The following is a 17,142-nucleotide window of genomic DNA, read 5'->3' on the forward strand; positions in this document are numbered from 1 at the left end:
ACTGTGTATAATGAAACGTGCGCTTGACCTTTCCATTGGGCTGTCTTCGGCCGTTCCCAATATTCAGTCTATCTCTTACTTGAGATAAAAACCGTAACTATCGATGACTTTTCTGTCCCAATAAACTTATCCACGGTAACTCACCTTATCCGTACACGCTGTCTATAAATGGGACGACGTATAGCTTACCAGCGATATAAGTTTGTATGGAAATTTCAATACACGCGTCCCAATATAAGGCGATAAGAATAACTTATCGGGTATATTGGGACAGCTTCAGATTATTGACAGCAAATTACTAAGTAGAAGGTATTAATTTATTTCAATCCGTAGATAGTATATTGGGAACGGCCGTAGCTATTAGCATATGCTGCGCTTAACCTAAACTGTCAAATGACTATAAATACCAAATCGTTTGTTTACGTATTCTATAAAAAAAAATCAAAGAATGCCCTAAGCTTACTTAAGCTGAGTTTTACGTAAGTAACGTCTGAGCAAAGACTTAAAGTCTTAGTACGCTATATAGATCTCAGCCTTAGGCCCAATATCCACCAAAGCGGAGAGGAGATGTATTTTGATACCCAATTAGATTTCGTTATTTTCACACCTCCTCTCCGCTTAGCTTCAGTGGAAATGGATCAAGTGGAGAGGAGAGGAGATGTATTTTGATAACCAATTAGATTTCATTATTTTCGCACCTCATCTCCGCTTAACTTCAGTGGAAATGGATCTAGTGGAGAGGAGAGGAAATGTATTTTGATAACCAATTAGATTTCGTTATTTTCGCACCTCCTCTCCGCTTATCTTCAGTGGAAATGGATCAAGCGGAGAGGAGATGTCTCATTTATCTATAAAATTTTGTGCCACGTCGAGCGATCAAGTGGCGCAGCGGAGCGGAGATGCGATTCAGCCTACCGAAACTCTCTAAGAAAAAAGCGATTTACTCGATTATATGAAACGTGCAGTCATTGACAGATTGAGAGATGACGGCTATAAACTTGTAAAAACGGAGATAGCAGAAATCCACTGCGTTTTAAGCAACTTTTCGGTTTCAAACTTAGCTGAATTATACTTCGTCGCCAATATATCTATATATAATAGATAAATAGAATAGATAATAAGCAAAAGAACTACGTAAGATCGGCAAGCTCTGCCTCGGAGGAGTACGGGCTGGAATGCGGGGTGAGGCAGGGGGGTTGACCTCTCCCAAGCTCTTCAGCCTGTATGTCGACCGACTGACCGATGAGCTCAGTAGCTCCGGAGTCGGGAGTCATATTGACGGAGTGTGCGTGAACAATAATAACAACGCAGACGATATGGTGCTACTGAGCCCATCGATTGGTGATTTACGAAGGCTACTGAGAATTTATAAGTCCTAAGCAGTGGCACACGGTCTCAAATACAACGCAAAAAAGAGTGCAATAATGATTTTTTGGCCGGATGTAAAGCGATACACTTTTGTTCCAAGATTCAGCTTATGTGGTACAGCTCTAAATAAAGTTAAGCAAGTAAAGTATTTGGGTCACTGGGTTACCGAGGACCTCAATGACAATATGGATATTGAAAGGGAGCGAAGAGCGCTGTCAGTCCGATGTAACATGTTGGCCCGCAGGTTGTTACGATGCACGGAGACTGTTAAAGTTGCGCTTTTCAGTCTTTCTACACCTGCAGCCTGTGGGTTAACTATACACTGCGGAGATACAGCGATCTGCGCGTACAATACAATAACGCGGGTGCTGATGGGACTGATACGCCATTGCAGTGCCTCCTCCTATGTACGCGGCAGCTCACGCAGATGGCTTTGCGGCCAACATACGCAAGCGGTGCGCTTCTACCATGCGTCGCATGCGCGACAGTCCCAACAGCATACTGCGCACGCTGTCAGACCGGTGGGACTCCCCGATGCTGACTCGTTGGATAAGGCTGAACGCAGTCGTACAGTAATTTACCGTCATCATCGGGAAGTCCACCCGGACCAGCCTATTATTTTATTTTATTTATTTTTCTAAATATGTGAATTAATAAGTTATTACTTACACTATTTTGTAAGTTTGCAAATTGTACTAACAAATATGGATCTAATCTAATCTCATGTATGGATGAATCCGAAATATTATTATTATAAAGACAATTCTCATCTCCTCATCGCTCTGATGGAAATAACCTGACAGCTTCTCGCGGCTTATCTCGTCTCGTCTCCTCTCCTCTCCGCTTTGGTGGATACCGGGCCTTTGAGTCGTATAAGACAGCCCGATAGGGCGTGACTAATTTTGTTTAGTGAATGTGTGCGTTAGTTCTTTAATGATACACTTAGAATATACTCTTACGTTGTTTTAGCAGAGTTTTGGGTTGCCTATTATCACGGTCGTTAGGTTGGGATTATAGTGTGGGCCTATTCTTCGGTGGAGGACGTATAAAAACACTAACTCTAAGCCATGCAACTGGGCTTTACACTAACAACTCATCTTTAGATATTATTTGAGTTTTAATAGCTATTGGCTTTCTTAATAAAAATAAAATAATCTACAAATAAAATTTGAAAAACAAAAGTTTATGAACGATTCGGGATTCGAACCCACGACTTCCGGCGTTCCGTGCCGGTACTCTAACCAACTGAGCTAACCGTTCGATTACCGCCTCGTTATAAAATTCTGTTTGCTTTGTTCAACTCTCAGGTTGTGGCTTCATCAACAGGATCTGCTTTACAGTTGATAACCTGCTCAACCCCAATATCTGCATATTAGGAAATTGACTTGAGATGTCGCTCTTGTAAATCTAAACAATATTTTATGTTTTTTAAAGTGATAACCCTCACTTTTAGGATTAATACACAAATAAAATTTGAAAAACAAAATTTTTATGAACGTTTCGGGATTCGAACCCACGACCTACGGCGTTCCGTGCCGGTGCTCTAACCAACTAAGCGTACCGCCTCGTTGTAAAGTTCTGTCTGCTTTGTTCAACTCTCAGGTTGTGGCTTCATCTACAGGATCTACTTTACAGTTGATAACCTGCTCAATCAAATGTAATAAATTTTTAAAATTATGTATCGGGTATCTTCATTAGATTCACTTATTTTGACAGAAAGATGAACAAATAAAAAGTTCTAGATGTATTGTTAAAAAAAACCACCACACAAAGCCAAGGAATCTAATTATTGCTAAGCTAAGTGAACATGGCGAGTATGAACGAGGAAACAATGCACTAACTAATTATGTAACTAAATTAACAAGAACAAACCATACAAACGCAAACTAGTGCTATAGCAATTGCGCAAAACATTTCACGTTTGTGACTCGTGTTCACGTTGCGAAAGAGGCTCTATTGAGATGCCACCATACCTATGGATCTATTTCAAAGGTCTAATTGAATTTGAATACAGCTATATGGGTCTAATTATTGAATCAGACAAAAAACTTCATGCTATCTAATAGGCATTACAAATATTGAATTTTAAGCCGTAAGGTTAACTTTGACCCTTGGCTGCATGTGATTCTTGTATTTCATTTTCCTATAGTATTTGGAAAAGTAAAGTATAAGTATACACAAACATATGCAGACAACGTATTCTTTAAAATGTGGCCACACAATGCGCTGAGGCAACGAAAGCTTGAAAAAAAATAATTGTGGTTGGAAATACCGAAGGGAACTGATCGCGTGGTCGTTCTCCAACAAGATGGACATACCAAATTAAAGACTCGTCATCCAAATTCTCCACGTTTGTAAGAGACGTACTGGAAACAATCTGGTGGACGCAGATCATCCGCTCCAGATGAAAATGCTGACCACGATCCTCAGATAAGAGGGACCAACCTCATAGAGAGAAAGAGTTTAAGTAGTATTGATAGTAGTAGTATTGACCAATTAAAGAAACATACTTATTACATACGTTTAAGTTATGTGTCTCATCATTTGATATCTTTTTTTTTCTTGCCTTGTAGATATTGTGAAATTGTGGTGTGTACCTTTTACCGGCGTCAGTTCTTACCCTTTTTCCAGTTCTACTACACATCAGACGTAATACCAGACTTATGCAAGGCACCTTTACTAGCTATTCTAGCTTCATTCCATTACTTTAGGGTTGCTGAGGGTTTTTGTTGGCAGTTTCAGGAAGATATATCTTACTCTGAGTTTAGAGTTTGCTGGTCCTATTGGTGAAGTTAGTCTTTGAGCTCAGAAATTTTGGTTTTATGTAGAGATTTCTCTTTTCTTGGCCCTTTTCTTTTCTTTTTCGCGTTTCATGAAATCTGTCTGAAGCTTTTACAATTTTTTTCTCAGTAAGCGAATTTCCGAAGCCATTGATTGCATATCGTCTAGCCGATAACGTTGCAAATTGTTCATCCGGAGTGATATTTTCATTTGTCAGTATGTGTGTATTGACCTCATCCAATTCATTCATTTCATAGGCAATAGCTGAAAAAACCAAAATTCAGCAAAAGTTAATATTGCAAAATGAATGACAGAGATTAAAATATATATATTTCGAATGCAGCGAGACACAGTTTATGTTAGAGGGCATTCACGAACATTGTTTCAGTTTCAAATTTCACGTTGAAATTGTCAAACGGTAATTGCTCTTGCTGTTAAATCTAGTCGAGTTCATAGACGTGTTAATTCTTCGACTCCAAAATTCTAATCGTAACTAGAATAAGATTAATTAATTAGATTGTATTAAAATACGTAATTATTTTTATATTTTTTAGTGCATATTATATCTAGATATTGTATTGGAATAGTGTTTTTGAAGTTGGTTGCTTTTTTTTTTTCAATTTATTTTTATTTTTTGGTTTTTTGTGAATTTGAAGTACACTAACTAACGATTTGTCTAAATATGTGTATATATTATATGTGTATAGTATATAAAGCGCTTTGCAATTTGATAACAGACAGTTAGAAATTCTGCCATAGATCGCACCGTTAATGTAAGTCGTTAAGGTCCCATTGATCATCATATTCGACTACGACAATTACTTGACTATAACTATGATATGGTAGATGACTTAAATATCCGGATAGCATAAAAAAGATTCGGCCGATCGTTAATTTGCTCCTAAGAATTGAAGAGTTCCGTTACTTTGTCATGTATTCCGTAATCAGAACCTAACCAAACTCTCACCAAACTATCTATCTTTCCAATAAAAAAGAATAATCGAAATCGGTTGGCGCGATATTGAGTTATTCGTAAATTTATCATCCACTTTGCTATACGTAGATCAGATCTGGACCAAATTACATGGGGAAGCACCAGCCTTCAAACAAAAAAAAATATCAGTATTTGTTCACCCAGTCGAAAGTTTTGTGGTAACAAACAAAAAAAATAATATACCGACGAATTGAGAACCGTCTCCCTTTTTGAAGTCGGTTAAAAATATGAGCGATGTCTCATTCGATTCGGAATGATGTCTAGAAAAAAGTATAGACATTATGCACATAAAAAAGGAAATTGTTATTAACAAATAAATACGAAAGAAAAGATAGCATTTAGTTTTTCTATTTTTCTGTATTTTCTATAAATTTATAACTGAAAAACTATTAACATTTAAGGAGTTTAGTCATCACAGTATTACCAATTAATGATTAAGGTTTAACTTACCAATTTAGATTTTAAGCTCTATCAGTTATTTTTACGTAGGGTACCTACTAGTGACAAAATACACCATTTGTCTATCCATCATGGCTAACTGACACGTTTGCTGTTTATTTTCGTTTGACACATAAATTTGGCCCTTCGTAACCCCTTTGGCAAAAACAACACTTCTGATTGAAGCATAAACGATAATTAATAGCATTATTTACGACGTGGTTGTACTGACTCACCATTAAGTAATTAATAATATTATATTCCCGCTGTCTCACATATATCTACTGTTATATTATAAGGCTAACGCCTAAAAGTAACATGATTAATTATTGTTCTCAAGTTTTCAGTCAAGAATATCGGAAAATATTTTAACAATTTGAACACAATGACTTTGCTTTAAATATTTTTTAATTTAGGAATGAGTGAACGGGCCAAAGCCTCACGGGATCCGACACGACATCCGCAATACTAGGGTTGCCTGCCTTTTAGAAAGGTGTACGCGCTTTTTTTGAAGGTACTCGTCATGTTGTATCAGCCTGGAAACACCGCACTACGAAGCTCATTCCAAAGCTTGCTTGCTGCAAATCGCGCGATTGTGAATGCCAGAAATCAACACAATAATTTGATATGTATAGAAGATGATTCCACTACTAATACTAAATACCTTTATTTATTAACGGTGTGTGTGGATGATGCAGCTACTGTACTCAATTACTTATGTTTTATACTAATTTACATTTACTTTTTTGACTTACTCGTGTAAGGCATTGACTACTTGACGTTTGAGTATTTTTGTTGCATCTCTTTACATAATATTATATTGCAATTGAAATGATTTGTAAGACAGTGAAAATGTAAATCTGGCTTTAAAAGAGTGGCAATGAGTTTTTTGCTACTTTTTCTCATTAGCTCAACCCTTCACGAAGTAGCGGTAGAACCAATAAAAAAAAAATTTTATGACATTCATAAGTGTCATTTCCTTGACCTACATGAATAAAGTGATTTTGATTTTATTTGATTTGAAATACATTCCTTTGAAATATATTAATTAATAATAGAAATATTTATACATTATATACTGAGATTATGTTAAAATTAAAAAAGTTTATACTCCACGAACTTTATTGAGTTTATTAAATAAAGTATTATTAGCTGGTGACCAGTGCGCTTCATCTTAACAAATACACATAATATTATACAAGATTTCATTTCAAATTTTAAATCTTATAATAATTTTAAAATAATTTAAAATGATTGTTTCATAGTTCACTGTTCTTGAAATAAAATAATGACACAGTAGAACTATCAAACTGTACGTCAAACATTTATACTCATAGAATTATTCAGATAGAAAAAACATTTTCACGAATTATGGAGCTTTCAGGTAGCTTGTACGCAAGTACATTCTAAGTCAAGATTTAGTTTTTAAGGCCTTTTGTCCCTATTCCATATTTTCGCTTGAGATATAAAATAATATTGAATTATATTTTGTATCTTATACATTTCATTAATATTCCAATTTCAAACAAACTATTTTTATTCTATTCAGAAAATCATATTTTTTTGCTTTTAGAAATTTGTCTATTATTTACACGTTCATTTATCAAATGATGGTTAAAATCACAAATTGATCAGTGCTTCTTTTTAATTGACTTCTTAAAGGAGTTAGTTCTCAATTCATGTTATTTTGTCTTTAATTTCCTCGTGTAACAAACATATTTTATGTGAGGCCATTATGTGGTGTGAAGATTGAAGATGTTTTCTTAAAAATGTTTGCTTATAATAAACAAAACAAATCGTATAACTATATTTACAATATACTTTACCTTCTTTTCCATCTGCCGCCGAATTCTACCTTCGCACGAAACGCCACAATTTAGGTTTCGCCCACAGTGCGGTTTTTAAGGAGCTTTCTTCCACGTACTACAAAGCTGTGGAATGAGCTTCCTGGTGCGGTGTTTCCGGGACGATTCGACATGGGTACCTTCAAAAAAAACGCGTTCACCTTCCCTAAAGCCCGGCAACGCTCCTGTAATTCCTCTGATGTTACAAGAGTAAGTAAACTCGCCAACAAACTGGCGCCAAACAACAGTTTGGCGAGATGTAAAATTTAAGTACCAACTGTGCATACTTTTATAATTAAATAAATTAAAAAAAAGAGATTGTGTGCGGCGATGATCACTTAACACCAGCTGACCTCGTTTGTCCTAGTATTCCATAAAAAAATTTATGAATACTATGAATACATTAAATTAAAACTACCATTGTGGAAGACGTGCAAGTGTACTAACAATACTTGCAGCATTTCCGCGTTGGATAGCTAGGCTGATCCGTTGACCGAAATACCGGCAACCAATTTTTTTTTTCTTTGTCTCAAATATTCCGATCTGGGCATGAATATACCCTGGTCATCTGGTGACAGTTTCTGCTCGGTATTATTCTTGTTTTCAGATTTTTAAAGGCCTCAAGTTGCTCTGATACGATTTTTCTTTTTTTTCCATTACTCTAAATAATTCTTTAGCATATATCGCGGATAGCCCTCTTCGCCAGCAAAAAGATAATGTCGACTGCATTCCCCTATAATAATATACCATAGAACATTATACTATTAAAATGACTAAATAAAACTAGGGAAGCCGTATCTCCCAGTTAATAGTATAATCATAACCGCATATGGCTATATTAGTCTGTAAGCCCATTCTGTAATATGAGGGCCCCATTGTTTTTTGGCGAAAAATCTTAGGGCCTTTTCTCCATTTTTTTTATTAAAATAAGGGACGAGACAAGCAGGGCGTTCAGCTTTTTGTAATTGATACGCCCTGCCCATAACAATGCAGTACCGCTTCGGATTATTGAAAAACCCAAAAATTCTGAGCGGCACTACAACTGCGCTCGTCACCTTGAAATATAACATGTCAAGTCTCATTTGTCCAGTAATTTCACCACCTACGGCGCCCTTCAGACCGGAACACAGTAATGCTTACACATTACTGCTTCACGGCAAAAAAGTGCGGTACGCATAATCTAGCCGGCATCCGATGCAAAAGGAGCCTCTCTCCCATGAAGCATATTAAGTAATAAATTAACAAACACAGCTTTTGAGAGCTGCTCATCTTGAGTAAAATAATGTAAATTCGATTTGAGATTTAGCATTTAGCTTAAAGATAATGCTTAGTATTCTTATCAACCCCAGATCGAGGCTTTCGCTGAAGTTTATAAATGTTTTATCTTATTATTTTAAGCATGAAAAGGGCACCTCAAAATAACTCATTTCACTTATTCCCTCTGTTATTTATTTTCGATTGTTATTGAAAATTAATGTTATTGTAAATTATTGTTATAGTGGAAAACAATAAGGTTTAATTAGAAAATTGTGTTTGAAGATCCATTTATAAATGATATTATTTATTTTATTCTTAAGAAACAAAACAGTCGTTTACACAAAATAATTAGAAAATATTCCTTGAATTTCCTTAATTTTCATAAAAGCAGTCTATATTTACTTAACTATAAGTTCTAGTGATTTATTATCTATATATATAAAAATGAATTGCTGTTCGTTAGTCTTGCTAATTTTGGTCTTGAATTATTTGTGGAAGTCCAGAGAAGGTTTAAAAGGTGAATAAATAGGAACATGCTGCTAAATTAAATAAAAACAACAAATTTATTTTTCCTTTGATGTGTCCATACAAAATTTCTATGAGAGAATTTATTGACGCACGGTTTCACAGTTCTGCTGTGAAACAATTTCATGACGACAGCAGGGTGCATATTTTACGAAGTAACTTTTGATGTTATGATATATTATTGACAAATTCATATTAAAACATTATTTTATTTATTATATACAGAACAACGTCTGTCGGGTCAGCTAGTTATTTATATAATTTGTCGCAGGTATATTCTCAAAGCCGTGATATTGCAATTTCACTAGTGACATTATAATAAAACGGTACATTGTCAATCGACTTAACTTCTTACAATTTAATTTTGGTCACAAAATATGATTGTCAAAACTGATTGGTTTGTTTCTTGTTTTTATTTTATTGTCATTATTTTTTAGTTTACATTAGTGTAATCAACTAATTGCTATGTAAGCGAATCGGCCTTTATCAACCAGTAGGTCGCAAAAACAAATTTAGACTGTTAATCACAGCGTATAAACTGAGCATAGCATGCTGCGGCAGTGGCCAGCGAGTCCCAGAACCAAATCGGCCATTGTTCACTAGTAGGTGCGAGGGACTCTTAGATGTATTTGATGTAATAATGAGAGGACATCCAATACATTACGCATAATTTTATAAAGTAGGACGGCATCAACATAGTCTCGACGGTCACTTGGAGAGTTAGTGTGAGTGTGACCAGTTCTAAAATCGAGATTCTGGATTCCGTGTTTTGAAAAAAAAATTGTATCCATTCTACTCTATTGATATGAATATTATAATACGGTTTCCAAACTGCGCAGGCAAACTCAAGATTGGTGCGAACAAAATTGTTGAATTAGATTTTATAGATGACACTATTTTGGAAGGGTTTTCCTTGACGTTGAAGCCTAATAGCCTTTTCTTACTGAGTCCAAATGAGGTATTATAAAAAGTGTATATAAACTTTTTATAATACCTCGTTGAGGTAGGATACTCGGGAACTAATGGACTATAATTTAGAGGCATAATATACTGACAGAACTACACATTGGCTTCGATTTTCGATATAGGGTTTAATCCAGCGAAATAAGTCTCCGTGTATCCCAAGGTGCCAAAGTTTAAGAAGAAACGTGCTATAACAAATTTGTCTAAAGCTTTGGCGATATAGGTGTACACGGCTTCTTCGTAAGCATATTAACCATCGCGAGACGAATAACACAAGTAAAAGTCAATAAGTTAGTGTCCACCGAGCTACCCTTGTAAAAACCACGTTGATTGGAGCTCATATGATTTTTAACAGCTTGATAGAGTTGACTAGTAACAATTTTATCGAAAATTTTATTGAAGTGACATAATTTTGAAATAGGCCTAAACTGTTCAATACTTTGGCTAACTTGACCCTTTGGGAATAGGAGTCACCAAACCTTTTTTTCCATATTTCGAGAACGCAACCTGATAGACTTTAGTTCCAAAGTATAGGTCAATTATGGTCAACATAAAAATTACAAAAAAGTTTTGCTGTTGTTATTAAATGTTTATTTAATCAAAACAAATCTTATAACTATATTTACAATACTACGACTACATAAAATTAAAACTATCATTACGTGGAAGCGTACCAAGAATACTGGCAGCATTACCCCGTTGGATAGCAAGGCTGATCCGTTGACCGAAATAGCTGCCAGCGCTTGGGTTTCCAGTAGCCTTATTGAGGCGCGAATATAGTATTTTGAACATTCTCCGCGCCTGGGCCCCACGGGCCAAGTTTCTCGACACCAAACGGCACAAAGATGTATGACTCACTGAGACCAACATATTTGCGACGCTTGCTGTCTTCGGCAGTCGAAGCAGCAGCCCCAGCACCAACTGACGTAACATGGACATGAGAAGGAGCCAGAGTGTCGACGCAAGTAGCGTCCCACACCAGCGCCCTTCACCGTGCCCAAGCCACCAGCGTCATTCCATCAGGACGCTTGCCATCGCGGCGGGTAATACCATTTGGCTCTAAAACAGCTGGTATATTAAGAGCGGCAAATGCCCTGCGGATGACTTCATTAATGCTGGCGTGACGACTGATACGGCCTGCCGATTTTAGGCAGGATAACCCGTGGCGTCCAAGAGCATCTACCTGAACGCCACATCTACATTGATGTGGTTCATTCAGTTTTATACCTAGCCGGAGTGATACGCATATTGACAATGTCATATTGTCAAGTAGCGTTCCGATCGGCGCAGAAGGCAAGGCTTGTAACCAAAAGCCCGACTCATTTTGTGTCACGGCCAAAAGACGAGCACGCTCTGTTATGTCAGTAGATGAGATCAATAGATCATCAAAGGCTGACTTACAAAGAAGTGCGTCCCATGCTTTTTGACTTTTGCTGTTGTTGTTCTAATTCTGTAAGATAATCTCAAGTTTGATTATACGTATTGCAGTCGATCGTTAAAGAATAAATAATACTTACGTTGAGGATTGTAAATTATGGCACCCGGCAGCGGGTGAACCCTCCCCATTTTGAGGTGTTTTTGCTGCGTCCCATTATTTTCTTTTGACTTGAAGAATGCTCGTTAATCTTTCAACCGTCAACTCTTGTTGAGATGTATCATATTTTGTCTTACAAAATATTTATGTGATATAATTACTTAGAGATAATATTGGGTATTATATCTATAAACAACATATGACAGAGTGAAGTGGCGCCGATAACTTAAAAGATACATAAGGCATCGTACTATAAGATACATCATCATCATCGAAAAAAAATATGATTTGAACTGAGTTCTTTCCACAAATGAATTGAATCGATGAAGTTAACTAACATTTTAAATACAAAGCCATGTCGACGCTTCTTGCCGATTTTTTCTTACCTGATCTCATGACGAAAACTGACACGAACCACACATTATTTCTTACCCGGTATCCATTACGGTACGATGAACCGTTAGAGTGTTCTTTTCAATAATGCCAAAATATATTTGTCCTTGTCGTTTAATTTAAATGTATTATAATTGAATTAAATTAATTTTTTGAATGTCATTAACAACACGGTTCACTTTCCTCTAAGGAAGTAGCAACTTTCTTCGAATCGCTCACTTTGACACATAAGCTATCCAGTTTGAAATATTGCCTCATGGTACGAATGAATGAACGAAATAAATAATTTTGCGATTCAATGACATCATTTTTGACATTCAATTGACATCATTGCATCAATCAGTTGATTTGACGTCAACCTAAATTAGATAGCTCTAATCACGTCGTGGTACGAAATATCAAAGCAGTACATTTTAGGTTGTGAATTGAATCGCAATAAGAGTTCATAGTAGGCCCGCAGATATCCAAACAACTAGATATTCCTGTCAACATAGCACTGCACCATCCCACTGATCGTAACCGATGAAGGCGTGTTGTTAACAGTCCACAGAATCACGATCCTCAGCAGTGAGGGGAAGACGAAGATAAATAATTACATTATTACTAATAAATGCTTATTCTGTTTACAAAACAGAGAAATAAGGCTCGAACCGTTACTGAGATCAAACAAAAGGCAAGCGTCTAAAGCAAAAGTAATCGAACTGAACGATGGAAAGAGAATTTATTTGGAAAATCCGAAGATAAATAACAGCGAAGATCTGATAAGTTTTGTGTTACCGAGGGTATCAACACTTGAACGCAATTTGCGTGCCGCATTTACTTTTCTTTAAGTGAAAATATATTTGAAATCAGCTTAGACGTGCCCCGAAAGTTTTATTACGAAATTATGGATCGTCTATATTGAATTGGATCTATAAACAAATGGACTATCTATGGATATAAGATATTGCATTAAATCACAATAATTTTTTTTTGTGATGATAGTAGTTTTCGACTGGGTCAATACTAACAAACCTATTTCTGTCGCAAAGCAGCTACAGGCCACTTATGTAATGAAGAATATAACTTTTATCATACTTTTATTTATGAAGCTTGATCATAAATTAAATAAAAAGTTAAAAAAAGGAGTTTTAGAGACTTCCAAAAGATGTGAAAACTTACATTATCAAACACATTAAAATATTATTAATTTCAATTTGTTTTTAAAACTTATTTTCAATAAAACATTTATCAATAAAAAACACTAATATATATTATATACACACACTAATATACACACAGCACTAATGTTGCACAATACGTCAGCTGTATAACTACAGATATACTGCTATAAGCATGTCGGTGACGTGAACCCATAAGATTCTTCCCTACCAAAAAATGCCCAAAGTGGCTAAAGAACTTTTCACTTCTAAAATATTTTCAATATACCCCATACCTTGCAAAATATTAATTTGTTATGCTAGACGCTCCGGTTCGGTCTTGCTAAGACGGTACTACACTTAGCGGCGCCGAATGTTACGGCGACACGCGGCCATTTCACGCCGAATCAATTTTTTATGCGAAATCAATGTAGGTATATTTTTAAAGCTCTATGATCATACATTTTTAAGTAAACCACTTACGGGCTGAGTGATATTCTTCACTACAGCCACATGACATATTCCATTGTAGTCTTACGGTGACATACACTGAGCGATGTAATCGGGGCCTTATCCCAATACGCTACAACTATGTATGTATGTATTAGTAATTTTCATAAATTTAAAACTCAAATTGTGTTAGCAGATCAATCCACAAGTGGCTGTGTGAGCCAATGAATTTGTTAGGATTCTTTTCTAGAAGCGAACGTTTGTCTATGGGCTAAGTCTGCGTGCCCAGGGAAAGCAAAGGGAGAACTTTTACTGGCCTTCATTTACGGTACTCCTATCGTAAGGACTTTAAAATAACAAGTATATTGTTAATAAATACTGTGACGATGGTCATGTCGAATTTACCACGTAATCAAATCTCGACCTTATGTCTTACCAATAAAGGTCGAGTATAAGACACCTTGCTGTATAAACAATCTTTTTACTTGTTTATACTTCCTTTTTTTGTTTATTAGTTACTACAATATTCGAAATCACTTGAGAATAGTTATATATACATATGTATACAGGCGCACTAGTTTATTTATTCATTCTATTTCTAAGCATTACTGGAGAATATTCAGTGTGGTAATAGCAAGCGATAAAGCTACAACGATATGAAACAAGAAAAAGCCAGTAACCTTTTTGAAGCAGTAATTATGTTTTTATTATATTCAGCGAGAATACACGCAGTAAATTCATAAATTCAATAAACAGTTTTAAATTCTGCATAGTAATTTTCATGCATAATGTTTGTAGCTGAGCTTTTGTTGTCTAATAAAGGAAATGTACGACGCTTGCTAAATAAAATAAAGCATAATAGTAAAAATCCGCACTTTTCAGTTTACTAAATTTTACTATTCCAAATCTGACTCTCCTCCTCGTAACTGGTATCAAAATCCAATCCAACGTAAGCCACTGTTCATTGGCAATGCCTTGTTCACACATGTTTGGACATCTATAACTACTGTTAAAGTAAAAGAAAAGTAAAGTAAGTGTAAAATTGATTTTTAACTTGTACAATTTTTCGTGAGTTTTACGCAGCTACCTAAAAAGCACCAGGCAAACTCTTTCCATTGCAGGCGTAGATTATTTGCGTGTAAGCTTCTACGTGCACATTCTGGGAGATTATTAAGTAAGATTTGAATTTATGGCGGCTTCACGTACGAGGGTGTTAGCAAATTGAGTCTACAAAGTCTTCAATTAACAAAAACCAAAACAATTGTGTGAATTGTCATGGAACCTTTATAGTCCGATAATTTTGTGTGCGATGGTCCCACGGGGTAAAAGACGGTGGCGGGGACGAGGTAGTTAAGGTGTCAGCGGGTAGCTGGTTACGGCAGTCTCACGCGTTACCTTTCCCCACAATACCAGAATAAATGAAACAAGTGGGACGGTCGCGCACGAAGTTGTTGGACTATAGTACCAGCATGGCTTCGTTTGTCATTACAAATCCTTGTTGTGATAAATTTTTAGATTCTTCGCGGTATTGTATCCACTCCGCCTGGCGATCGCCAGGAAAAGAAGCAAGACAATGCTGACGGTTGCGTGGGTGGTGGCCTTGCTCTGCAGCGCTCCGCAAGTAATTACTTTTATTTATTTTGACTTATAGATAATTAAAAGACATTATCAGCAACTAGCATGGGCTGCATTTTAATAATACTTTATCGACTTCACAGTATCGTTGAACAGTCCAACTGTTTGTCCTTCCACGTGTAGAGGCTCGTGCATGTTTGACGAATTTGAATTGTGTTGGTGCGTACGCTCTGATGATGGTAAATCTCTTACATGAACATACTCTCCACACATAACTCTTCACACAACAAAAGGATTATTAGAAATTTCAGAGGGGGGACTTCCATTGCCCTCACTTGATATCCTTGTCCGTTTTCATCTTCTTCTTCGTGACACTCTTGGCAGAGTCGTCGTGGTCATCACGAAGTGACATTTTTGGGGGCAGATGTGATTCGTCTCACGAGCATTCGGCACTTTACCCTACTGGCCGACAACCTGGTAAACTCGTTTAACGGACCGCCCACAACAGACTTAATTTGGTTGGTCCATTTCATGGGTAGCCTTCCTCGCCCTCTGGTGCTCTCCACTTTGCCCTGCACGATAATGCGCTTGATGGACTCAATCTCGCGCCGGGAGACGTATTCGAAGGACTTAAATATGCACATATTAGGAAACTCGATCCACGTACCTTCCAGGATTCTTCTCCAGCACTACATCTCCAGATCATCAATTATCTTTTTCTCGACTTGACGCAAAGTCCACGTTTCTGCAGCATAGAAAAATATGGTAAACACGGACGTGACAAAAACGAGTGTTTGGACGAGACGGATTTTCGTAGATATTGTTATGTTTCTTCTTCTTCTTCCATAATTTCTTCAATTTGTCTATGGCAGTTCCTGCTGTCGCTATACGGCGGCTTATTTCATCTTCGCAACTCCATGCTTGAGATTAGAGCACCAAGATATACATAAGATTGCACGACCTCGCAGTTCCCAATGTGTGTAAGGTCCGTCAAGTTATTGTTTGTTCGACCTTGGTTTTACTGCGGTTATTCTTCAATCCAAACTCTAGACTCATGTGCTCTTTTTTGAGAAGTAGCTCTTTCATATGACTAACACTAGTCGTAAACAAAGTAGTATCATCGGCGAAGTGCAAATTTGATTTTTCGTATCCACCAATAGTTATCACCCATCCAGTCTTCGAGAGTAGCCTTCCCCGTTTACATCAACTATTATCAAACATTTCATATGTGGTACTCTTGAGTTGAAAAATTTTTCGATGTTTCGGCTTTAAGCCTGGATATTGAAACTGTATTTATTTATCATAAAAAAATATATTTATCCAAGCCATTTGACATTAGCATTCTTTTATTTTAGAGTTTAGTCTTCCGCGTGATGCATCATCCGAAGGTTCCGGAGTTCGAGCAGTGTGTGTCCTTCGAAGCCTTCTCTAACCACCATCAGGAGCTTGCGTACAACCTCACGTGTCTACTGGCGATGTACTTCCTTCCCCTCATCATCATCACTGTTTGTTACGCCTGCATATTCTGTGAAATTTCCAAGAACTCACGAGAAATATCAGGTTAGTACCTACTACTATTTATTCACTACCAACTCTGATAACCGTTTATTTATCTATTAAATCGATACAAAGAGATAAATGCAGAAATTATCTATATATAAATCACAAAGACGGCAATATAAATTATATTCGTCAGCAAACACAATGTACACAGCCCACATAATATATCGTTAGAAAGGTCTTGATAAGAAAAGGTTAAAATCGTTTGAGTGAGTGTTTAAATGAGTTCGGGCTTGTAGCTGACTATTTAGGTTCAAATATTTCCCCATAGAGTGACATTTAAAAAGGTTTTGTTCACCAGGCATGCATATACTGGCAGGC

At 36.5% G+C, this 17,142-nt stretch overlaps 1 protein-coding gene across 1 annotated transcript in view; it reads left to right on the forward strand.

The window, feature by feature from the left end:
• The window catches only part of LOC126973055 (adipokinetic hormone/corazonin-related peptide receptor variant I-like), a 59,181-nt gene that overhangs the window by 27,789 nt on the left and 14,250 nt on the right, over positions 1 to 17,142 (forward strand). The window contains exons 4-5 of the mRNA XM_050820169.1: positions 15,202 to 15,307; positions 16,617 to 16,821. Coding sequence (XP_050676126.1) covers positions 15,202 to 15,307; positions 16,617 to 16,821 — 311 coding nt within the window. The remainder of the gene's footprint in view (positions 1 to 15,201; positions 15,308 to 16,616; positions 16,822 to 17,142) is intronic.

The sequence above is a fragment of the Leptidea sinapis genome, chromosome 28 (assembly GCF_905404315.1).
Source record: "Leptidea sinapis chromosome 28, ilLepSina1.1, whole genome shotgun sequence".
NCBI classification, from domain to species: Eukaryota; Metazoa; Arthropoda; class Insecta; order Lepidoptera; family Pieridae; genus Leptidea; species Leptidea sinapis.